The sequence below is a fragment of the Nicotiana sylvestris genome, chromosome 4 (assembly GCF_000393655.2).
Source record: "Nicotiana sylvestris chromosome 4, ASM39365v2, whole genome shotgun sequence".
NCBI classification, from domain to species: Eukaryota; Viridiplantae; Streptophyta; class Magnoliopsida; order Solanales; family Solanaceae; genus Nicotiana; species Nicotiana sylvestris.
The window spans coordinates 177,974,452-178,000,989 of NC_091060.1; the positions used below are offsets into that span (position 1 = coordinate 177,974,452).

The 26,538-nt window shown below is 36.6% G+C and overlaps 3 protein-coding genes across 3 annotated transcripts; 2 read left to right on the forward strand and 1 right to left on the reverse strand.

The window, feature by feature from the left end:
- The first annotated feature begins 3,774 nt into the window (after positions 1 to 3,774).
- LOC104245020 (probable nucleoredoxin 2) lies at positions 3,775 to 10,339 on the forward strand. The gene is made up of 4 exons (XM_009800565.2): positions 3,775 to 4,113; positions 8,439 to 8,936; positions 9,430 to 9,760; positions 9,852 to 10,339. Exons 1-4 carry the CDS (start codon positions 3,904 to 3,906, stop codon positions 10,139 to 10,141), a joined length of 1,329 nt encoding a protein of 442 aa, XP_009798867.1. The 5' UTR covers positions 3,775 to 3,903; the 3' UTR covers positions 10,142 to 10,339.
- A 1,187-nt stretch (positions 10,340 to 11,526) lies between these two features.
- On the reverse strand, positions 11,527 to 19,697 carry LOC104245021 (calcium-dependent protein kinase 29). Its single transcript, XM_009800567.2, has 8 exons — positions 18,795 to 19,697; positions 16,213 to 16,356; positions 15,349 to 15,501; positions 15,140 to 15,255; positions 14,892 to 15,059; positions 14,119 to 14,246; positions 11,882 to 11,981; positions 11,527 to 11,783 (listed from the first exon to the last, which is right to left on the reverse strand). The coding sequence occupies exons 1-8, from the start codon at positions 19,546 to 19,548 to the stop codon at positions 11,697 to 11,699; spliced, it is 1,650 nt and encodes a 549-aa protein (XP_009798869.1). The 5' UTR covers positions 19,549 to 19,697; the 3' UTR covers positions 11,527 to 11,696.
- An 811-nt stretch (positions 19,698 to 20,508) lies between these two features.
- LOC104245022 (RNA pseudouridine synthase 2, chloroplastic) lies at positions 20,509 to 26,504 on the forward strand. The gene is made up of 8 exons (XM_009800568.2): positions 20,509 to 20,893; positions 20,987 to 21,130; positions 21,952 to 22,212; positions 22,338 to 22,540; positions 25,163 to 25,241; positions 25,743 to 25,918; positions 26,006 to 26,108; positions 26,194 to 26,504. The coding sequence occupies exons 1-8, from the start codon at positions 20,573 to 20,575 to the stop codon at positions 26,200 to 26,202; spliced, it is 1,296 nt and encodes a 431-aa protein (XP_009798870.1). The 5' UTR covers positions 20,509 to 20,572; the 3' UTR covers positions 26,203 to 26,504.
- Positions 26,505 to 26,538: the final 34 nt, after the last annotated feature.

Below are 26,538 nucleotides of genomic sequence, written 5' to 3' on the forward strand. Positions count from 1 at the left end.
TTAGCCCAAATAATTCGATTAAGGGCACAATTCCCAGATTATCCTATAAAGGCTATTCGCCTTGATAATGCTGGAGAATTCTCATCTCAAGCTTTTGATGATTATTGTTTATCCGTTGGGATAAAAGTTGAACATCCTGTAGCTTATGTTCATACTCAAAATGGCCTTGCAGAGTCATTTATTAAACGCTTGCAATTGATAGCAAGACCACTACTTATGAAAACAAAATTGCCCACTACTGTTTGGGGCCATGCTATCTTGCATGCAACATCACTTATCCGCCTCAGAACGACACATTATAATAAATATTCTCCGTCACAATTAGTTTTTGCTCATGAACCAAATATTGCCCATCTACGAATTTTCGGATGTGCTGTATATGTGCCAGTAGCACCACCACAACGTAGTAAGATGGGACCACAAAGAAGGATAGGAATATATGTTGGGTTTGAATCACCCTCTATTATTCGCTATCTTGAACCATTAACAGGAGATTTATTTACTGCTCGATTTGCAGATTGTCGGTTTGATGAAACAAATTTTCCACAATTAGGGGGAGAGAAAAAGGAAATCAAAAGAGAAATTGTGTGGAAAATTTCATCATTATCTCACTTTGATCCCCGTACCCCTATATGTAATCAGGAGGTCCAGAAGATCATCCATTTACAGAATATAGCAAATCAAATGCCAGACGCATTTACTGATTTGAAAAGGATAACTAAGTCACATATCCCAGCAGAGAATGTGCCTATCCGAATTGATGTCCCAGTAGGACCATCTACTAGCATGAGAGATAGTGAACCTAAAGCACGCCTGAAGCGTGGTAGGCCTTTGGGTTCTAAGGATCGAAATCCTCGAAAAAGAAAATCGACAAATGATCAAAACGATACTATGAAGGGATCTCCTGAAGAGACCCAAAATCTGATTAGTTCTGAGATTCCTGAAGAAATCAATGAACCCAAAGCTCATGTGAGTGAGGAACTTTTAATAAGTTCGATCGGTGATGGGATTAATTTAAATCGATCTGAAATAGTGGTGGATAATATTTTTGCATATAATGTTGCACTTAATATTATGCAAGATAGTGAGGATCTTGAACCTCGATCTGTCGAAGAATGTCGACAAAGATCTGATTGGCCAAAATGGCAAGAGGCAATTCAATCGGAATTGAAGTCACTTGCTAAAAGAGAGGTCTTTGGACCAGTAGTCCAAACACCTGCTGGTATAAAACCAGTTGGTCATAAATGGGTTTTTGTGCGAAAAAGGAATGATAAAAATGAAGTTGAAAGATACAAAGCTCGCCTTGTTGCACAAGGATTCTCACAACGACCTGGAGTCGATTTTGATGAAACATATTCACCTGTTATGGATGCCATAACATTTCGATATCTCATCAGTTTAGCACTACATGAAAAGCTTGAAATACATCTAATGGATGTAGTTACAGCTTATCTGTACGGTTCACTTGATAATGAAATTTATATGAAAATCCCTGAAGGATTTAAAATGCCTGAAGCAAAATCTCAGGAAATGTATTCAATCAGATTACAAAGATCTTTGTACGGTTTAAAGCAATCTGGGCGCATGTGGTATAATCGCCTTAGTGAATATTTGCTGAAAGAAGGTTACATAAATGATGTTATTTGTCCATGTATTTTTATAAAGAAAATGGCATCAGAATTTGTTATACTTGCTGTTTATGTTGATGACATAAATCTTGTTGGAACTCCAGAAGAGCTCCAAAAGGCAATTGAATATCTTAAGAAAGAATTTGAGATGAAAGATCTTGGAAAGACAAAACTTTGTCTTGGTCTGCAAATTGAACATTTAGCAGACGAGATCTTTATCCATCAATCTGCCTATACAGAAAGGGTCTTAAAACGCTTTTACATGGACAAAGCGCACCCATTGAGTACACCAATGGTTGTTCGATCACTTGAAGTGAATAAGGATTTGTTCTGACCTCTAGAAGAGGACGAGGAACTCCTTGGTCCCGAAGTAACCTATCTCAGTGCAATTGGTGCACTAATGTATCTTGCTAATGCTACAAGGCCTGACATAGCATTTTCTGTTAATTTACTAGCAAGATATAGTTCTTCTCCTACACGGAGACATTGGAACGGGATTAAGCATATATTGCGATATTTAAAGGGAACTCTTGATATGGGTTTGTTTTATGCTAACAAAGATAGTGCAGACCTTGTTGGTTATGCAGATGCAGGTTATTTATCTGATCCCCATAAAGCTCGATCTCAAACCGGCTACGTATTTACATATGGAGGTACTATCATATCATGGCGCTCCACAAAGCAATCTATTGTTGCTACTTCTTCAAATCACGCTGAGATAATAGCTATTCATGAAGCAAGTAGGGAATGCGTATGGTTGAGATCAATAATTCATTTTATTCGAGAAAAATGTGGTTTGAAATGTGAGAAAAGACCCACAATTTTATACGAAGACAATGCTGCATGCATAGCCCAATTGAAGGGAGGATTTATAAAAGGAGATAGAACGAAGCACATTTTACCAAAATTATTCTACACACACGATCTTCAGAAAAGTGGTGACATTGATGTGCAACAAATCCGTTCAAGTGATAATCCAGCAAATTTATTCACTAAATCTTTGCCAACTTCAACTTTTGAGAAGATGAAATACAAGATTGGAATGCGGAGACTCAAATATTTGAAACAAGGTTTTCATCGGGGGGAGTAAAATACGCGATGCACTCTTTTTCCCTTACTAAGGTTTTTTCCCATGGGGTTTTCCTTATAAGGTTTTTAATGAGGCACCTAGCAATAAATATTACTAAATATGTGTACTCTTTTTCCTTCACTAGGATTTTTCCCACGTGATTTTTCCTAGTAAGGTTTTAATGAGACACATTATCTTTTAATGAACATCCAAGGGGGAGTGTTATAAATATATTATATTATGGATGTTCATTTAGTACTCCGTTGTAAATAATCTTCCTGAAGAAGCTTATCCATATGGGACTCCACCGTAAATATGTTTATCTATTTAGTACTCTATTGGAAATAAGCTTCCTGAAGAAGCTTATCACTTCGGTACCCGGTTATGGATAAATATTACCCTAAGTAGAAGATTATCCATACCGGGTATAATGAGCTTATCCATTCAGTACTCCGTTATGGATAAACATTGCTCTCAGTAGAAGATTATCCCTATCTGGTATAGTAGCAGCTTGCGTAGCAGCTTACACAGCAGCTTGCAGTAGCAGCTTGCGTAGCAGCTTACACAGCAGCTTGCAGTAGCAGCTTACACAACAGCTTGCGTAGCAGCTTACACAACAGCTTCCTTTCTTCTATAAATAGAAGAGATTTCAGTTCATTATGTATATCAGTTTAAATTCGAATAATATATCAGTTTCTCTCAATACTTGTCTTTACTTTACAGTCTTTATTTTATAACAGACACAACATTTTTTTTGGTTTTTCCGATGTCCGGTACTTATATTGGAGCCCGATTATATTCGGATTCGCATTGCATAGGATCCCATTCGGGAGGAAACGCTCCCTATTAAGAATTTTTTCATACATAAGGCTCGAATTCGAGACCTCTAATTAAGAGAAAAACAGTCACATCCACGACACCACATTCTTCGGAGACGAAGGCGAGAAAAGTATGACGGAAAGTTAAAGAGGAGAGAGAAGAAAACGCTACGTGTTACAAAATAAACATAGGTATGCATGAATCGTACGTAGAACGATATAGATAGTAAATAAAAACACATGGCTTTCACGCTAGGTACAATAATAACTTTCCCAAAGAATACAAATTAAAGCACTAGTTTGAATTGATGGTTTTCATATTGGTGAAATATCACACTCAACTATAGCTTAAAAGGGGCAAGAGAGAAAGAGAATGAAGTAGAAGAATATGGATCAGATAATTATAGAAGAAAATAAGGACAAGATAATTAAAAATACAGAGGAAGATGAAGAAGCAGAAATTGATAACAGCTTCATCCCTGTTTATCACTCTTTTCCTGTAAAAGATGAAGATTCTCAGGTTGTTTCTGCTCAGGATTATCGCTCCATTTTAGCTTCCAAAGATGGTGATTTTCTTCTCTCTTCAACCGGAGCTCAGGTACATATTATTATATATTCCCTCCGTTTCATTTTATATGGCAAGTTTCGAATTACAAGTTAATTTCGGATTTAATATGAACATAATTTTTTTTCAACTTTTGATTTTTACATAGTGTTGGTTGGGTGAGTGATTTTATTACATAGGAGATTTGAGATAGATTCTACTCACCAGCAACCTTCTCAGTCAGAACTCGTTGCACTGGGCTTGTATAGTAGTTTGCGAGGTATTGCACAGTGAGCAGGTTATTAGACGAAGAATGAATTAGGATATTATTATTTCATACTGTTATACACTCCTTTCCAGCTTAAGTAGCGGGGTTTGAAGTAAACTATTTAATTTTCGACCGAAATCTGAATATATATTCTTCAAGTTTTATGAAATAAATCTGCATATTTGAGAATTACATATATACTAGCTAGCACAATATTTAATAATTCAAAATGTTTGAAAAGTACTCCACATGAAAGAATTGTGGTAGAAGGAATATATAGTGACTTTCCGAATAGTTATGGTGTCACATAAAATGAACAGATGGAATCAGAGGCGGACCCAGGATTTTGTGCAAGCGGGTTCAATCTTAGAAGTATATAATTTTAGTCGTAAAATAGTAATTGTCAAGTGGGTTCAAATAAATATTTATACAAAATTTACACAGCTTTAATCCTAATTTATACATATACATAGTATTATTTTTTTGTGAAGCGGGTTCAGTTGAACCCGCTAGCCACCACTTGGGTCCGCCACCTGATGGAATGCTACTCAGCATATTCCCAAGTTATAAACGAACACCTTTAGAAGTAGCACTTGAGAAAGCACACACAAACATAAGTCTTGAATTACTACAATTTATGTGTTGTATTTGCCCATTTTGTATCGTTGTCAAAGGCCCATTTCTCTCCGGCCTCCGGGCAAGGGCGGCTCAATAGTCAATACTATTGGGGCCTAAAGTCAAACTTCCATAAGAGGCCTTTAATTATTTTTTTATAATAAAAAAAACTCTCATATATATTATATTTATTTGAAATCTAATTTGTTACTTTTTTCAGATGCAAAATTATGAATATTTATTTTATAATCAACTTCTTCTAATAGTTATTTTTTAATTGATAATATAGTTAATCCATTCAATCTCTTGCGCCATGGTTGATTTTAAGTAAAATATTATCAATTTTAATTTAAAAAACTTCTTTCAAAATTTCTAGTTTGTGATCAAGGATGGCCCGAGATAATTATTACGGAACTGTTACCATTATTCTATATACAATATAAGCATTTGAAAAGGAATCAAGTCTTTTTATTGGATTGAGTATATCAATTAGAGTACCATCATTTCTTCTTTTTAAAATACAAATTTTATAACACTGACATAAAAAAGTGAGGCTCTTGGCGCATGTTAACGTGGACAAGCTAACGTGCGCTTGGAAGCCATGGGAGGGAGAGGCAGACCTAAGAAAATCAGCAGAGGAATGCGGCTGATGAACAACGATCATCAGAGACGAGGAAAGCAGTACTAGAGCTATTTGTGTCACCTAAAGGAGTTCGAATTGAAGACCAAGCTGGAAATCTCACTCCGAGGAACATGCAGAGTGAGATAAGCAAAGAGGAAGCAGATCCATCGCGAAGTAAGGACAAATTGAAAACAATTGTAGCTACACCTACAGTTACTCAAGCTTCTGGAAGTGGATCTGGGAATGGAAAAACTCAAGAGCAAGTCAGGAATAACACCAGTAATGGAACAGTACCATGCAAGTATGGTACTGTTGAGAGCGGCAAAATTGAGGAACCAAAGACTGTCAAACTGGATCAATCATGGGCAAATGTGGTAACGGGGAATAAACTAGCTGGGAAGGGTATGAATTTGCAGTTTATGGCTCCAATCGTTTAAAATGGTGAGAAAATTGCAAAATTAGAGGTTGAAGATGTTGAGCAGGAAAATGAAAAATGGAGATATGCGATTATTCTGTATGTGGTAGGGGATTCACCTACCATTGGAGCTATGGAGAGATTTCTAAGCTCAGTAGGTAAATTCTCGAGGAAGCCACAGACCTACTATCATAATGAGGACTATTTTGTGATTAGGTTTAGTAATTTGGAGGAAAGGGACCAAGTGCTATTCTCTGGCCCTCATACAGTGAATAATAAACCTATAATTATGAAAGCATGTACTGAAGATTTCAATGTACATGATGAGGTATTGAAGACTATCTCATTATGGGTGAGGTTTCCCAATTTGCCACTTAATTGCTGGAGCATGAAAGCTTTAAGTAAGATAGGAAGCACTTTGGGGAACCCAGTGTATGCCGATGAATGTACTATCGAAACAATGAGGATCTCATATGCACGAATGTTAATTGAAATGGACATAACTAGGCCACTGCCTAGAAGTGTGAAAGTGCAAGATCCTAAAGGAAGGCTAATTCAACAGGAGGTTGTCTATGATTGGGAACCAACATACTGCTCTAAATGTTTGAAAATAGGGCATGATTGTGCTGTGATCAAAAGGGAACCACCACAGAAAATGGTCCAACAAAGGAAAGTAGCCACAGGTAAACAGGTTTGGTTGAGAACTGACAGAAATGAAGCTAAGGAAAAGAAGGAAGCAGAACAAAAGAAAATGATAGACACTGTCCAGCTGGGAGAGTCAGAACCAACAGAGAAAGAAGTGCAAAGGAGGGATGAAGGGTGGATAACAGTTCTTGGAAAATCAGCAGCAAGGGCAGCTAAGGCCAGACAAAATGAAGAGCAGGAAGATGTAGGAAAGAAAGAGGCCCAAAGCTTGGAAAACAGCACCAATTATGATGAACCAGGTACAAGCAAAAGACAAATGAGTAGTCAAGGGGAGCAGGAGCTGTATTATAAACCTCTTTTTATACCAATATGAGTGTGATAACCTGGAATATTAGGGGGTTGAATAAAACATATAAGCAAAAGGAGGTGAGGGAGTTTATAAGAAGTAATAATAAAGCTCTAATTGCTTTGGTTGAACATAGAGTGAAGGAGCACAAAACCAATGATATAATCAAAAAGATAGCACCCGGATGGCAGTTGATATCTAATGCTAGTCAAAGTAATAAAAGTAGAATATGGGTAATATGGGATCCTAGAATTTATAAATTTGATCCAGAAGATGTTGATGAACTGTTGGTACATGGGCAGAATAGAATCATATCAAAGGCAGTCTCATTTGGCTTTTCAGCAATATATGGATTGCATACTATCAAAGATAGACTAAGCTTGTGGAGGAAGTTAAGACAGATACATAGTATACAACAGGGGCCATGGCTAGCAATGGGGGATTATAATGCTATTCTACGGGCACAGGATAGACAACATGGTACTGAGGTACAAGATATAGAAACAAGAGACTTTAAGGAATTTATGATTGATACAGGAATGCATGAATTACAATATGTGGGAAGGAGTTATACATGGACTAATAATCACACTTATAGTAGAATAGACAAGGGTATAGTAAATGCAGATCGGATGATGATAATGCCTAATATGAAAGTGCAGATCTTAGAGCCATTAGTGTCTGATCATTCACCATTAAGGCTAATGATAACACAAGTGTAGGGGAAGAAGAATACACCATTCAGATTCTTCAATTGTATAGCTGATCACCACCAATTCATACAGAAAGTGGAACAAGCCTGGGAAGGAGGGAGTACTGGTGGCATGATGCAAGTAGTATGGAATAAGCTAAAGAAGGTAAAGGAGGCTATGAAAGAGATCAACACAAAACATTACAAAGGAGTAGATGAGAGAATAAAAGGGATCAGGGAAGAGCTTCAGGCAGTTCAGGAAGAAATGAGTTCCAACTGTAGATCAGGGAAGTTTTGAATAATCGTATTCATACTTTATATTTGGCATATTTAAATTTTAATAAATACTAAAAGGATAATATATGCGTACGTATAAAACAAACGTAGATGAAAACTAGTACTAAAAAGTTAGAATAGAAGAACTTGATTCATTAATTTGATGTGAAAATAAATATTTGTTGCTTTCAATATATTTCTGGTAGGCTTAGCTTGATTGACGAAAAATACTGAACAATATGATCTCTTGGAGGCACGAAGAAAAAATATAATAGTAGCAACGTTTGGTGAGAACCGAGAAAGATTGAAAAAAGAAAATTCAATATTGTGCGAACCAAGAAAGGAAGTGGAAAAGGTTTACATAATATTTAATGAGAAAAAGACTAAAGAAAATTAAATGATTTATGTTGCTGCATTGGAATTTTCTTCTGTGTACTTCACATGGTTTTGACCTCTGATTAAACGTGGGACTTCAAGTAGATAGTTGTTATCTTGACGCAGGTGAAAGTTTCCGACCTTGAAAGCAAAATTGTCGGCCTATACTTTTCAGCTAACTGGTATCCACCATGTACAAAGTTTACAGACCTGTTGATCAATGTATACCAGCAACTTAAAGATCACAGCGATCCTGGTTTCGAAGTCGTGTTTGTTTCTTCTGATGAAGACTTGGATGCATTTAACACATATAAGTCATCAATGCCTTGGCTTGCAATTCCATTCTCTGATTTGGACGCGAGAAGAGCCCTGACCCAAAAATTTGATGTCGAAGGTATCCCTACCTTGATAATTCTACAACCTAACAGCAACAAAGATGCTGCAGTCATTAGCGATGGTGTTGAACTTGTGTACCGATATGGAGTGCAAGCTTTTCCATTTACCAAAGAACGATTGGAGGAGTTAAAGGAGAAGGAGAAGGAGAAACATGACAATCAGACACTGAGCAATTTGCTAACATACGATGGCAGAGATTATCTTTTGGCGCATCCTGGACCTAAACAGGCAAGTCTGTGTTTTGCATATATAAATAGATAGTCGAATATAGTGCCCTTTTGATTATTTGTCACATGTTAATTAAATGCTTATCCAAGATATGTAAAAGCTGGAAATAATGAAAATATCTACCAGGAGTACTGATCAATAATTACAAGTGTGTTATAATTAGGGGGATCAAATTTGACCAAAGAACACATAACCCGCCCAATCCACTCAGAGTTTAGCAGGTTGGGCATGATATATATTAGTAATGGACTACTTTGAGCATAGCCCAATTTAACCCGTTCTAAAATAGTAGTCCGAATTAGCTCGATATCACTGCCCAAAAGAGCCCGTCAGTTTCGCCAATTTCTTAATTTGCACTATGGATTAACTGATTCTTATTGAACTTGGTGTGTGCAATTATATTTCATAAGTTCTCCTACTAGAATTACATATGTTAGCATTAAGCATTCACCGGGTTTTTTTTTGTGCATGTCTCTGCAATTTAATCTTGTAGGTGCCTGTTACTTCTTTAATGGGGAAAACTATTGGACTTTACTTCTCAGCACAATGGTGCATTCCGGCATTCAAATTTACTCCGAGGTTAATGTCAGTCTACCAAAAGATTAAGCAGCAACTAGAAGGAAAGGAGGATGAAGATTTCGAAATAGTGTTTGTATCAAGTGACCGTGACCAGGTACAGTTCGTGACATATTTTGAGACTATGCCATGGCTAGCAGTCCCATATGATGATCCAACAATCAAGAACTTAGCTAAGTATTTTGATATCCGAGGGATTCCAAGCCTAGTGGTTTTGGGCCCTGACGGAAAAACAGTGACCAAACAAGGTAATGTTGTTGTCGTGTGTAACCATCTCATTTACAAAGCTTAAGCTTTTAGCCTGAGCACACGTTTCGTTGCTTAATTATGTTTCGACAGGTAGGAGTCTTATCAACTTGTATAAAGGGAATGCTTACCCATTCACAAAGACAAGAGTAGGAATACTAGAGAAGCAAATGGATGAAGTAGCAAAAGGCCTTCCTAAGACAGAACACCATTCGGGGCATCGACATGAACTTACGTTAGTACCCGAAGGCCATGGGGGTGGAGCTTTTATCTGTTGTGATTGTGATGAGCAGGGCTATGGATGGGCTTACCAATGCCTTGAGTGTGGCTATGAGGTACACCCCAAGTGTATCAAGCCCGTGGCGCGTAGCCCGGGCAGCTAATTAGTTATTGGGCTGATCTTAGCATTCTTACATGTTATGTAGGTACCAGATAAATAGGCAAAGAATACAATATGTTATAATTGGTATAAAGTTTGTCTTACTGATAGGTTATGGTGAATCTTTAATGGTTTCTATTTATGCTCTTTTCAACTTGTAATTCTTGGTTTTAGCAGAAATCAAATATGAGCCTTTGAAGAATGAGAAATGTACATTTTGTTAGACAAGCTCTTAAATACTTACAGATGAATCCTTGCGAGTAAATGGTATATTTATCTGAGGCTGTCATTTATTACTAGTTTAAAATGTTGAAAAGAATTTTAAACTCTTTTATTAATTAAAAGGAGGAAAAGAAAATTGAATCTGTAATAAATATATTATATTATGAATGTTCATTTAGTATTCCGTTGTAAATAATCTTTCTGAAGAAGCTTATCCATATGGGACTCCACCGTAAATATGTTTATCTATTTAGTACTCTATTGGAAATAAGCTTCCTGAAGAAGCTTATCACTTCGGTACCCGGTTATGGATAAACATTACCCTAGGTAGAAGATTATCCACAGCAGCTTGCGTAGCAGCTTACACAGCAGCTTGCGTAGCAGCTTACACAGCAGCTTCCTTTCTTTTATAAATAGAAGATATTTCAGTTCATTATGTACATCAATTTGAATTCGAATAATATATCAGTCTTTCTCTATATTTGTCTTTACTTTATAGTCTTTATGAAGTTTATTTCATAACAGAATCTTGTTTTAATGAGTTGTTGAGTAATTGGTTCTTGGACAGAAAGAAAAATGACTCATATCTCATCATTTTCCGGCGTAGGACTTTCAAATGCTAGGAAATAATATTCAGATTTAAGTTATATACACAGACGGAGGAGTGAAGAAATGCTAGGAAATAGTATTCAGATTTAAGTTATATACACCGAGGCTAAGGCTAGTCTGATAGTGTTTTGTCTTTCGTTTTTTCATAGTACCGGGCCATATTTACTAGTGATTGTTATTGTTTTTTCATCTATTTTCTAGCTTTTATGATACTGTTATTATTTTTCTGGTTTCTGTTGCTGATACTGATCTATTGTTTCTTTTCGTCTTTTTGAGTCGAGGGTCTTTCGGAAACAACCTCTCTACTCCTCGGGGTAGGAGTAAGGTATGCGTACACACTACCTCCCAGATCCCACTTGTGATATTTTACTGGGCTGTTGTTGTACACTGACGGTGTGAAGATTTTACTTTGTCAGCGTAGCTTAACAATTGCAGATGAGTAACCATTTTTATTAGGTTAACAAATTTACTTGTAACTACTTTGTGTATATATTTTTTAAGCCGTCAATACATAGAACTTAAACTCGTGAGGTAATTGGTATCTTAACAAGCATTCCATTGAAATGCAACAAGAACTGGAGATTCCCCTCCTTTGAAACTGCTGTTATTCCACTTACAAACTTTACATGGTGGGAAAATCTTATTCATAGAAAATGATTGCAGTTCTAGCAGAAAGTTGGAGAGAATTCACATTTCACACTAAAGAAAATCCACATTTGCAAAAATGGTCAATTTTCTCTTAGTTTCCCTCCATGATCATCAACAATTCCTCTTCTCATCATCGCTACAAATTCCTCGTAGTTAATTAGGCCATCCTACATTTATGAAAACATAACATAAATGAAAAACCTTGTATTTAAAAAGAGATATCAGAGAATGAAATATAGCTTATTATAAGAGAAAAATGGCTAACTTTATTTGTATCAACATCATCTAGGATTTCATCTATTGTAGCTTCATCCCCCATTCCATATTCTGACATAGCATGTCTTAGTTCATCTCTTGTAATAAATCTGCCAAAATAAAACAAGCAGTATTGGACCAGTTAAGTTAGCAAAGGTTAACACCTTATTTATTTTAAATAGATATTATTTAAAAAAATTATATTCTATAGATACCTTTTAAGGTTTATAGCAAAATATTTAATTTTGGTTACCTCCTAGCCCTAAGCCACTAAATAAGCTAATCAGTTACATTATTTTCTTTCTTTCTCTACTTTGATACATCACATTCTCTTCCCCCATCCCATTAAAATTTCTCGGTGTAAATAAAATCTCATACTTCCTCTCTCACGCTTTGTTCCCTAACTTGACCCACCTCCGCCGTCTACCACCACGGATTCCCTCTTGGACCTGCCACTTTTTCCCACTTCCACCACCAAGGTCCGCCTTTTATGCAGCTACGGTGGGCATATAGTTTCAGATCTTTCACATTCCAATTTGACTGATCTAACTATTGAGCACGAAGAAGAACACGGCCTTGAAAACAAGCAATTCTCAGTTGCATCAATTCCTTATGAACTCGTTAGTTCAGTGGACGATACCATACAATTCAAGCGATTGAATATCCCTTTGCTTGACGTGAGATCAAGAAAACAATAAGCACGGATTTCTCAATAGTAATCGATGACAAGGCCTCAATCGAAGTGGAAGGCGATATAGTAGACCGGATACTAGGTGGATTATTTCGTTGCTCGACGACAGATTCACCGGAAATTAGGGATTGTTCTTGAACAAAGACGACGGAGTTTGGGGCTGAGCAACTTGATTTTCTGTTAATATATTTAAATGTATTTTCATGTATTTCATTGTATTCATTGTCTTTTTTTTCATTGTAATTCAATGTATCTCGTTGTATTCCATGTATTTCATTGTATTCACTGTCTGTTTTTTCATTGTATTTCAATGTATCCCGATGTATTATATGTATTTCATTATATTCACTGTCTCGCTATATGTCATGAATGTATTCATATGTTTTTTAATTAATATAATTTACGTATTCAGTATTATATAATTTCTCTGAAGATTGTTATGTTTTTGGGGTATTTTTTGGTTGAGAATCTTCTTTATAACTGAAAATACAAAATTGTGTGTTATAATTGAGTTTGTTGAGTTATATTAGGAGCCTATTATGTTAATTGATTACTTTCCGTTTTAAAAACAGTGTAATCCCCTATTTCACGCCGTGAATACAGTCGAATACAGTTGAATACAATAATCTGTCCAGCTGTAATCCCATGTTTCACTCCATGAATATAGTCGAATACACTCGAATACAACAACTGATTAGCTGGACTTTCCAGATTCACGCCTATTTTTGCTATTGTATTCATGAATACAATAGCTTAAATACATCAAATACATCTTATAACCACATAAAAGGTATCTATAATCCGTAATATAGCAAATGGTATCTATAGATGGCTAATTACTACCAAAAGATAGTGCTTTATGAAACTCTTAAGGAAAAAAAGGACAGCCCAGTGCACTAAGCTCCCGCTATGCACAGGGTTTAGAAAAGGGCTGGACTATAAAGGTCTATTGTACGCAGTCTTACCCTATATTTCTGCAAGAGGCTGTTTCCACGGCTCAAAAGAAAGTTATTTGCAATAAGATTTAACTTATTCACGTCGACAAATCATTTGATTTTCACACTATTAGTGTAATCTAACCTGTTGTAGTAAGTTGTTAGCATTATTTTTTAGGTAACTAGTATTCGATATCAGTGGCGGAGCCACGAATAAGGGGTGCCAAAATATAAAAAAGTAAACACATGAAGAAAATAACGGGAGTCAAAACAGTGTAATTTTCCGGCGAAAGGTTGTCAACCAGGGGCGAAGCTATGTTGGCTCAAGGGTGGTCAACTAAACACCCTTCGGGGAAAAATTATACTACGTATAAGATAAAATATTAGTACTTGTTATTGATTCAAAAATAGACTTTGAACCCCCTTGCATAGCTCACTGGCAAAGGGTGTTTAAAATTTGAACACCCTTATTGAATTTCCTGGCTTCGCCACTGGTGTCAACTGACACATCTTAGCATAAGGAGGCTCCGCCACTGCCCGGAATGCATCTTTGATGTTGTTATATGTACATTGGGAACATGTTAAGTTCCAAATTAATTAGGAAAATGGAGAAATACATACCCACTATTATCCTTGTCAAAAAACTGGAAAGCCTTATACAAGTTTTCTTCTCTTTCAAGTTTGTGTCGATGCATAGTAGCAGTAATGAACTCAATGTAGTCTATAGTCCCACTATTATCAACATCTGCCTGTAATAAGAAAACACCAATACCAAAAAGTTAACATTTTAGTGCAGTTCAAGCCAAGTTAGTCAATATAGGGTTCTTGATTTTGATTGTAATAAACTAAAAAAGGCAGCCCGATACATAAGGCATCCGGCATTGACACAGGGTCCGGGAAAGGAGGGGTATGATATAGACAACCTACCCTATTGCAAGCATTAGTAGCTATTTTCACGGCTCGAACCCAGGGGCGGATTTAGGGGGGCGCAAGGGGGTTCACCCGAACCCCCTTCGCCGAAAAATTACAGTGTATATATAAGGCAAAATCTGTTTTTTCCCTCTATATATTAAGTTTTGACCCCCCTTAACACAATCCAAAAGTGTAGTTTAGTGGTCAAGGGGTTCAAATTCTACATAAGGTCATGAGTTCAATTCTCACTAGCTACAAAAAAGATTTTTTGAACCCCCTCGGGGAGATTCTGCCTCCGCCACTACTCGAACCCGTGACCTATAAGTCACACGGAGAAATAAACTAAAAGGGCAGTCCAGTACACCAACCTTAACCTGCATTTCTATAAGAGGCTGTTTCCACGGCTCGAACCCATAATCTCCCGGTCACATACACAGAGAAATAAACTAAAACAAATAAATCAAACATTGTAACATTCTTACTGCATCCATTAGCTGTTTTATTTCAGTTTCAGTGAGCTTGGAACCTAGCCTAGACAATCCTGTTTTAAGTTCTTCATATGTGATTGTACCACTTCCATCAGTATCCATGTTATTGAACATCTGCTTCAATCCCTTGATTTCTTCTTCTGATAAATTTTCTGCAATAACCTTCAAACAATATGCATATATATTTCAGCATCAGAAAATGTTACTACACTTTACTACTGAGAAAATGTTAATTTTGGTACCTTAAGAGCAAGCTTCTTCATCTTGTTACTTGCTCTGAATTGCTTTAGCCTAATCAAAACAGCACTATCAATAGGCTTGTCCGATGCTTCGCCGTCTTTCTTGAGCCATGGATGTTCTGTATCATATATTATCATCCAAATTTATTGTTGACACAAAATAGTTTTGCGACTTTACTGTTATAATGTGTAACATAAATATATGTACTTACCGAGGGCTGCATCTGCAGTGATCCTTTTTGTAGGATTTATTGTCAACATTTTTCTAACAAGATCCTTTGCAGAGGAAGAGATAGAAGGCCAAGGAGAGGATTCAAAATCAAGTTGGCCTTTAAGAATCTCTTCAAATATGCCTTTTTCAGTCTCTGATGTACAAACACAAACACATAAAATAGTAAAATCAACTGAGTTGTTAAAAAATACCAGAAGGGAATTCCAGTACAGGCAACAAAAATAAGTTCGTCGAACGCTTATGTCATAGGAGAACTCATGGCTGAAAACTATCCTTATGGTTTGTTTTGATATCCGGCATTTGCCTCTCTCGACCTTGAGGCCGTAGAAAATATGATGTTAGAGATCCGGAACCATATTTGTGGATAAGGGCTCACCTGTTGATTGTGTCGTTGCATGCTTTTTGGTAGAGCCCCCACCTCCCACGGCTTCGTCCGAATGTGTCCGAGATAGGACGCCTTATTTTCCAGGTTACTAATCTCACTCAGGGGTGAGGCTAGCCTTACGGTTGTGGTTCAGCCAAATCCAATAGCTTTAGTCCAAACATTATACGTCTTAAGACATCCATTGAATATGTACAAATTATTAATTTAGAACACAACAACTTTTAAAGACAAGAATTTCCACAAGCTTTTAATTCTAGCGTCGCCTCTGATCACACTTATAATAGGCAGTTACCTATAAGTATTTTTTAGACAATCTGATAATGGAATTATTTTTTACACTATCAGTGCATAGAAATTAAACTCGGTACGTAGATTTTCTTAAAAGAATACTGATAAGCTAAAAGCTGTACCATACACTACTATAAGAACACATTATGCCTGGAAAAAAAGTGTACTTACCAGCCCAGAAAGGAGGAAATCCACTTAATAGAATGTATAAAATAACTCCAGCACTCCACACATCTATTTCTTTCCCATATTTGCGCTTCAATACCTCAGGTGCCACATAATATGCACTTCCAACTATATCCTTGTAAATTTTTCCTGTACAATATATAATTCACTTAAATTTGTTAGCTTATTGCAAGTAGATAGTGTTGGCAGGGGCGGATCCACGCTTACCGAAATGGTGTCACGCGACACCGCATCGTCAGAAAATTTTACAAATATATGTATTAATACTGTCTAGAAATAAATAAGTAGAAAAAAATGACGCCACTTGACAAAAATTGTGTTGTGGTATATAAGTTATGTGCTTGATTTTGCTCTAAGAGGTCAAAGGTTCAAACCCCAACTAACACATTTTAATTCTAATATATGAACGTAATGAAATCCACCGACCATCATAAGTTGTCACCAGGGGCGGATGTAGAGCAAAGGGTACGGGTTCCCGTGAACCCAGTAATTTTTACATAAATTCTGTATTTATACTAAAAAATTCACTAAAAGTATAAGAATATTTAGTTTGGAACCCAGTACGTTGGTCCAGTCTTCATGTAAATTAACTTGAGATTGTTATAGAAACCCATAAACTTAAAATTCTGGATCCGCCTCTGATTATCACACATCATAGCTTTTACATCTCGTATTTGCCTTTAATGAACTCCAACATTGATGTGTCTAAATATTTCGAGAAGAAGGTCCAAATTTCATGATCTAATCGAAATATTTCTGAGTAGAAGGTCCAAATTTATCCATTTACTTTTGATTACGGTTTAAAATAAGTTATATTTCAAGTTGTAACTTTATTGAGATCCAAAGCATGCACGATAATTTAATACGAGACAAGATAGTCAATTTGTTTTTTTGACTCTTTACAAACTTATTTTTAGTTTTATGACTCTACATCTTTTTTCACACATGAAAAATTTACTTACACATAAGAAATCTGTCTTTTACACGTAAGAGATCTAAAAATGTCATTTTATAAATAACACGGAATTATTGACCCTTTCCTCTTTATTTATTTACCTCTATCATTGGATACCCTTATGTTCCTGGTTTTACACTGATACAAAGGAAAATATACATTGACCTGTCACTTTCTCACTTGACTGAGTCAACCTGGTTGACTGAAAGTGACATCCACATAGGTAAGTCTTTCATTGTTCACAAACTTAAGGACCAAAGTGTACTAAGTTTCTTTTCAACTGTCCCATCAGTTGAAAAGTTTGTTCCTTTCAGTCCCAAATCCCAACTATAACAACAATTCTCTACCTAAGCCTCTAAACCGCGTAAGGAGCAGTAAGTCATGAGTCAAAAATGAAGCAGTACTAATTCAAAGTGCCATGTACAAAGTATCCCGTGGGATCCGTAGAAAGGTCACACTTCGAAGATGTGATGTAGAGAATCTACTCTAATATTAGCGACTGTTTTTGTGACTCGAACTCGTGACCTATAGGTCACACGAAAACAACTTTATCGTTGCTCCGAGGAGAATTCAGAATTTTAAATATAAATGTATAAAGTACAATGAGACTCACTATTATTGTTATTAACTATGAGTGTGAACTTCATACAAATATATATATCTTTAAGAACTTCCAACCATACATTTAAAAGTTGAAAACAATTAAAGAGTATGATGAGTTAGAAATCACCTTATCTACTTTAACTTATTTTGTCACTACTAGTCTAGTTCACATTACCATCAATTGATAGAAAAAATAATACTCCAATAATAAATTTTATCCAACTCATTAATCAAAGCTTGTTCCAAGTAGTTATCACATGACATCAACACAGAATAATATGATTGTAGATGTGAGCAAATAAACTGTAGCAGAAGAGAATAACTTCAGCAAAAGATAAAGGCCCAACCCCAATGGAGAAGCAACATTGATAAGGATAGTTAATAAGGAAATAAAAGTTCAATCTTTCTAACAGTTTAAGCTTTTAAACAAAATTGTTACACAATCGCCGAACATATTATTAGAGAAGACAAAAGTTTTAGGTTTCAGTTTCACCGCTACCATTATAAATTTTTTTTTTTATGTAAATGAAAGTGTAGAGGAGGTAATCTTACTATTCAAATGTACAACAACAATAATAGCACACCCACTATTATCCTACACAGTGCAGTTTAAGGAGGATAGTGTGTACACAGACATTACCTCTACTTTGTGGAGGTAGAGAGGTTGTTTTCAATATATTCTCGGTTCATGAAAAGAATGAGCACAATAGTAATGGAAAAGAAAAACGGTAGTATAGAAACCATGAAAAAGAAGCCATAACAATGAAAAAGGGCAGTTCGGTGCACTAAACTCCCGTTATGCACGAGGTTCGGAGAAGAGCCCGACCACAAGGGTCTATTGTACGTGGTCCGGAGAAGGGCTCGACCATAAGGGTCTATTGTACGCAAAAACAACAACAAGATAGTAAGATGACGAAAACGAAAGAACCAATAGCTAGTAATAAGAACCTAAGAATAAGAAAATACGAGAATATATACATACTAATACTACGGAGAATTTGCAACTAACCTTCCTCAATGAAGACAGATAGACCAAAATCAGTGGCCTTTAATGGAGAATCATCATCTTTACTAACCATCAAAAAGTTTTCAGGTTTAAGGTCTCTATGCATAACTCCCATAAAATGACAAACATGAACCACATTCACAATTTGCCTTCCAATTCTAGCAGCTTCTTTCTCTGAATAATTTCCTTTAGCAGTAATACGATCAAAAAGTTCACCACCTGAGCATAATTCCATAACCAAATGCAGATTATGTCTATCCTCATATGCACCTTTAAACTCTACAATATTTGGTTGTCCACTTAAATATTGAAGTATAGTAATTTCCCTCCTAACATCTTCTATATCCTTTGAACTTACCAACTTCCTTCTTGAAATGGACTTACATGCATATTTCAATCCAGTTATTTTATCAGTACAGAGATATGTAATTCCAAATTGACCCCTGCCCAATTCTTTGTCAAGATCATATATTGTAGTAATGTCAATATATGGCTTGCCTAAAATTGGACCTATTTGAGAAGATGATGGTAGGGAAATACTAGTTCTTGGCTTAGGATTGAAAGCTGTAATCGGCTTTGGTGCTGGTGCTGGTGCTGGTGTTGGTGCTGGAGTTGGAGGTGATGGTGATTCGTCGCGATGTTTTTGAGATAATACAGGTATTGGATGATATTCAGGAGATTGATAAGGAGGAGATGATGATATTGGAACATCTCTAGACTTTGTAAAGCAAGAGTCTTTAGTGAAACAAAGTCCCATATTATGATATATTGAGAGAGAAAACTGGAGTTTTTTCTGAGAGTTTTATGTGTTTTGTTGGATGTTTTAAGGAGTGTTTGATTCAGAGAGAATGTTTAGTTGGTTTTTTGGATTTTGCAGCATACTAAGGTCTTTACTTTTAGTGATGCTTTGCTTTGCCTTTGAAGTTGTCTCTTCGGATATATTGTTGATCTGGCTTTGGAATATGCTCACTTTTTGCTGGCTTACGATTTCCACTTCTAAAATGTGAACATGACGTGGACCAACCCATATGATGGTTTATTTTGGGATGGGTCGAGCTTAAAGACTCGTGTACAAAGTATCCGTATTCACGCTTGATTTGAAGAAGAAATATACCTTTAGGTGTGTGACGTAGATAGCCTACCCTAATGCAAACATCAATGGTTAGTTGCACGGTTCGAATCCACAATACAGAAATAATTTTATCGTTGCTCCAGATGGGTCGAGCTTGAAATTTGTAATTATTCTAGTAAATGAGGAAGTGATTACAAGATGAAAAATCAAACCCTCACCGACAAGGTGAAAAGTGATGTAATTAACTAAAAAAGGTAATTCGGTGCAGAAAGTATCTCGGTTCATGCAGGATCCAACGAATGATCGCACCATAAGTGAGTATGATAAAAACAATCTATGTTGATGCAAGCATCGATGACTGATTCCATAACTCGAACCCGTAACTTATAGGTCGCGCAACTCGCATGTAACCAACCAATTAAACTACTAAAATTTACGAACAACTTATAATAATACTCCAATGTTTTGCAATATTGAAAGTCTTATATATAAGACATGTTCATCCCTATTGCTTAGCTAATATAGCACATACTAGTATAGCAATATACTTCAAGAATTCAAACTTATTTAACTTTTTGATTTAAAATTTAAATGTAACAATAATTACTACTTTAATATATTTCATTATCATTAAGACTTTAAATAAATCAATATCTTCGTCGTCATATCCCATTAATCTACCAAGAAGCAAAAATCGTGAACATCGGCGATGCTAGCACTGAACTCAACATCAATCTTTGTGCCCCCACAAAACCCAAAACCCTTTTCTTTTAGTAGGGTTTCAAGCTTCATTTTCAGAGCATTTTCCAAGTTCCCCGGAGACTCAGATTCCGACGACTCACCGAGTGAAATTACCGGCCGGAGGTCCAATTACTCCGGCGTTAAGCTCGAAGAAACAGTAGATGTTAAAACTGGAAAGCTGAGACTAGATTCTTGGGTCAGCTCCCGTATCAACGGTATTAGCAGAGCTCGTGTTCAGTCCAGCATTCGCTCTGGCCTTGTTTCTGTCAATGGTCGCGTCACTGATAAGGTACCAGTATATTTTTGTTTACAAGAATAGGGGGTTCAGTTTTTGTGCTCTATTTCTTGTTTTTTTTTTGGGTAAAGATTGGATCTTTTGTAGGTTTCACATACGGTAAAAGGTGGGGATAAGGTTAATTGTACAATAGCTGATTTGAAGCCTTTAAGAGCTGAACCAGAGGATATACCATTGGATATAGTGTATGAAGATGACCATGTGCTTGTTGTTAACAAGCCTGCTCACATGGTGAGTTCTAGTATCATCTAGTTGTTTTTGGCTATGCATTTTTCTTTGATAGAACACTCACTTGCCCATTTAGTATGCACAGACAAAAACAACTCCTCAATCTCCAAGCAAGTTGGAATCGGCAATACGAATGCTCATTGACCCTATTGCTCCATTGAGCTAAGGATCATTTTCATATTGCTCCAGTTTAGCTCATCTGGGATTAATGTTGCCCCCTCCGTTTCAATTTATGTGAACCTATTTCCTTTTTAGTCCGTGCCAAAAAGAATGATCTCTTTCCATATTTGGAAACAATTTACCGTTATGCAATATTTTATTGTCACACAAAATATATGTGCCTCATTTTACACCACAAGTTCAAAAGTCTTCTTATTTTTCTTAAACTCTGTCCAGTCAAATAGGTTCACATAAATTGAAACGGAGGGAGTATATAATTAAGCATGCACATTCAAAGACTGGACAAGAGCGGAATCACTTGTTTTATGGTGTCTAGTTTGATAATGCCGATTCTGCTCTACTGGTGTGCTGTTCGATTTGGGTGATTTGTCATTTGAGGCTATTTTATTTTTCTATCCATTTCTACAGCTGCAGTTCATTGATTGTTTAGATACTATATTGTTAGCCTGGAAAAGAAAGAAACTTGATACTTATAATTTGATGTAATAACTGTTAAGAATGTTAGTACACATAAACTTACTCGTTCTTTCCTTTTTTCCCTTAGCTCCAGTGGTGATTCAGATAGATTGCTAGAAGTATTATGCATGTTGGAACTGTTTGGTGACAGCTTAAGAAAGCTTAAGAGAAATTTTGTTTCAATATAGGTAGTCCATCCGGCGCCAGGAAATGCTACTGGAACGCTTGTAAGCGGAATCCTTCATCACTGCAGTCTTCCCACTGTTTCATTCCCGGGTGAGGAAGTTCTTTCTGATGTGGAGGATGATTCTGATGATGAGTTGAACTTGTTTTCCACCGATCAAAGTCCTTATGGTGTCGATTCTTCTGTTGTATGTGAGCCATCTGTTCGACCTGGAATTGTGCATAGGTTAGACAAAGGAACAAGTGGATTGCTTGTTGTAGCGAAGGTGATTCCTACTTCCAGGTTCTGAAGATGGGTAATTCGTGTAGATATCTCGCTTATATTTTGAGAAGTTTGTGCTTATGTTACTAGTCTAATTTGCTTATTTTAAATGTCGTTCCTGTTCTGCAGACTGAGCAGTCTCTTGCCAATCTAGCCGAGCAGTTTAAGAAACATACCATAAAAAGAGTCTATGTCAGCATTACTTGTGGAGTACCTACATCAGTTTCAGGACGCATTGATATCCCAATTGGCCGTGATTCAAATAACCGCATCCGTATGATTGCTATTCCTGGATCACATAAAGGTGGAAGAGCCCGTAATGCTGCCAGTAGGTGCTGAAAACTCTTTCATACTTTGTTTTCTTCGTCAAGTATCAATTAGTATTTGAAGCTAAATATATTTACTTTTTTTTTTTGGTAACTAACTATTTTCATTAATCACCAATTGGGAAACTTTACAAAGTACAGCAAGCTACAACTCTGCTTGCTGAATCTAAAACTATAAACAAAGATCCTATTGTTATGTAACTACTCTTATCATACTCCTTGGCTATTACACCCAAGTCTAGACTTGCTCCTATCTATCACAGTTTGCTAGAAAGGCAGATGGGTAAGTATGCAACCAATCTTTACAGAAGCTCTCACATTACATACACAAGCAATTTCTCTAGCTAAACTATCCACCTTTTTTTCCACTTTTTCAAATATCCTAGAGTTCCTTTCAGTCCATATTACATATATAGTTTCTATGTGCACCTGCTTCACTAGGTGAGCTTTGGTAGATTTCCCTTTGACATTGTTGTGAAGCCACAGTTGCTGTTGATTGACATTAGCTCTCAGAGGTATTTGTCCTTGTAGCCATAAGATCAATCTTCCCCATAACTGTTGAGAGAAAGTGCACTCATGGAAGTGATGCTCACTTGTTTCTGTTGTGGTATGACATAGAACACTAGTCTGATCAATATTAAGTCCCCATTTTGCAAGTTTATCTATTGTATTAAGGTTCCCATGTAGTGATACCCATAGGGTAAATACAGCCTTGGGTCTAGCTGCATTATTGTACATGAAGTGCTTCCTTTGTACCTTAGAATGAGTTCCCAAGAGTTGCTTGTAACAGTGTCTGATCATGGAATGTTGTTTTTGTGGGGTGCCCTGTATATGACTAAAGTCTCCTCTTGCTTCCAGCAATTTCCTCACCATCCAACTAGCTTGTTGTGGGATTGGAATAGTGCTTACTTGTCTCTGCTTTATATAATAACTATGAATCCATCTAATCCACAATTTGTCTTGTTTCTGAGAGAGTTCCCAAAAGGTCTTTATCAGTGCACATTTGTTCCACAATCTCAGATTTGTTATATTCAACCCACCTGCTGCTTTTGGTAGGCACATTTTGTCCCATGATACCAAAGCCCTCTTGGTGATACTATTTGTTCCAGACCACACGTAACTTCTGCAATGTGCCTCAATTACTTTAGTGACCTTAACAAGTAATAGAAATGATTGAGACCAATAGGCTTGTATGTCAAAAAGAACTGATTTCACCAATTGGATCCGCCCTACATATGAAAGTTTCTTAGCAGTCCAAGAAGAGATCCTTGCAACAATTTTATCTATCAGTGGTTGCCATTGAATTAGGGTGAGTTTCTTGGATGACAGTGGAACCCCTAAATATTTAAAAGGAAGTTCTCCCTGTACATATCCCAGCTCTTGCAATATTTGTGATCTTATTGAGTTGTTGACTCCTCCAAAATAGACATTACTTTTGGCTAGATTTGCTTGCAAGCCAGAAGCTTTAGAGAATATTAAGAATCTTTCATGTAGCTTATGAATAGATCTTTTGTCACCTCTGACAAATAACAGTTAGTCATCTGCAAAACTTAGATGTGTGATCTTCAGTCTTGCACATTTTGGATGATATGCATGAAGCTTATCTTCTCCCAACTCATTCAGATTTCTACTTAGATATTCCATTACCACAGCAAACAAAAAAAGAAGAGATGGGATCCCTTTGTTTCAGACCTCTGGCAACATTGAAAGGTTCTGTTGGTTCTCCATTTATGACTATTGAGTAATGCACTGTCTGTACACACTCCATGATCCATTTTATGAATTTTCTTGGGAACTGTAAACCCTCCAGTACATGTTCAATGTAGATCCATTCGACTGAGTCATATGCCTTCTGAAGATCGACTTTGATCATGCACCTTGGTGATATATTCTTCCTAGTGTAAGCTTTAATAAACTCGTGTGTAAGGATGATATTATCTGCAATTCTCCTACCTGGGATAAAACCTGCTTGTGCCTCACTAATAACAGTTGCAATAACTTTCTGTAGTCTTGCAGTTAAGACTTTAGATATAATCTTGTAAAGAACAGTGCAACATGCTATAGGCCTAAAATCTTTTATAGTAGCAGGATTAGGAGTCTTGGGGATTAAGGTAACTGAAGTACAGTTGATAGGCCTGAAAAGTTTACCATATTTGAAGAAGTGTAGGACAGCTTCAGTTACATCTTGTTTAATCACTGGCCATGCTTGCTTATAAAAATAAGCATTATATCCATCCACTCCTGTGCCTTATCATCAGCAATAGAACAAAGTCCTTCATAGATTTCCCGTGGGGTGACCTGTGCACATAATTCAATTTGTTGCTGATGATTTAAGACAGGCCCCTTCTTCATAATTTCCCTATTAACAGCTGATAGAGAGTATGCTACTGTGCCCATCAGTGATATATTTACTTTTTCTCAATAAGTAATTGAAGCCAAGTTGCACAGCTATGTCCCTGCTCTTTTACCCCCCCCCCCCCCCAACCCCAGGAAAAAAAAAACCAACCACACACTCACAATTACCCCCAAACACATTTGAACTCTTTGTGCAAAAGGTCTAGCTGCTTCTCTTTGAAATACATGCTGATTTGAGGTCTTTCAGCTATAAGTAAATCAAGTTATTTTCAGGTATAAAGTAATTGAAAAACTTGCTGGAGGTGGCTCCGCATTGGTTGAATGGAGGTTAGAAACTGGGCGCACTCATCAGGTACAATATTATATGGACTCTTAGTTACTCATGACAAGTGTCTTTCTTTGACCAAAACATCGATACTTCTTGTTATATTGGTATCTATTCAAGTCCTTTCTACCTGCACACTTTAAGATACATATAATTGGCAGGTAAGAGGTGTTATTGCCTTGTATTTTTTTTGAAGGGGCATATCTGTAGGTATAGTTTATTAAAGCGGCCAACTTTTGAATCTACAATGTCACTATGTCTAGTGATGATATTAGTCTCACCTGATTCTAGTCCAAAGTAGCTCTATGTTGTATCCTCGAAAAGATGGGAGCTTTGTGGTTTGAGCTTTGTGCTTGATATGCATATTCTTTGCATTGTTAATAAAATAATTTAGTTATGAGAATAGAACTTGTAGATGCTGCTCCTTGTAAAAAGTCAGAAAACAATGTGTAGATGTTCTGCTTTCTAGTAGTATTTCTCTATTTCGAGATTCCCTCAGTAAATCTCAAGCTTGATTTTATGAAACAGATACGTGCTCATGCGAAGTACCTAGGTATACCTCTTTTGGGTGATGAGGTGTATGGAGGTACTAAGAACATGGCCCTTTCGCTTCTTCAGCCTAAAACACCTCCAAGGTCTCATGGGAAACTTTCGCAGTTGATTTCTGGAATTGAAAGACCTTGCCTCCATGCTTTAACCCTTGGGTAAGCTGAATTATTATGTTGTCTCTATTCAGCATCGCTAACTATAGTAATATGTTACCGTTACTTACACGTGAGTCTGATTTGCAGATTTAGGCATCCATACACAGGCGAGAACATACACTTCACTCGGTTGCCTCCTGCTGATTTTGCTGAGGTTTTAAGCGAGCTTCGTGCCATTAGCACTGAAAAGGTAACTCATCTAAATTACTTAAATCCTCACTCTTATTCTGATCTTCATAACTAATATGTGGTGATATGACTACACTACTTTTCAGGTCTTATGACTCTAACTTTGTCCGGTTTATAAATTTGATTGCATGACCATATGAAGGAGCAAGTTGTCTTTGGTGTTAATCAACCAAATGTCCTGATCGCTCAACCACAGTTTTGATAATGTAATATATACTCAGCTATCAAGAGTTATTCTTTTTTCTGGCTATAGCTGGATTCCTCTCCTATGATGTGAAGAGAGGATTTTGAAACCATCACCAGAGGATCCCTTGCTTAAGGTCATTTCACGTGCTGTTCTGTAATTAAATTATGTTCATTTCTCGTCACACTAATGTTGATTACACTTTTCCCGAAATTACTGTCTTGCTTTATTATTTCCAAATTGCTTA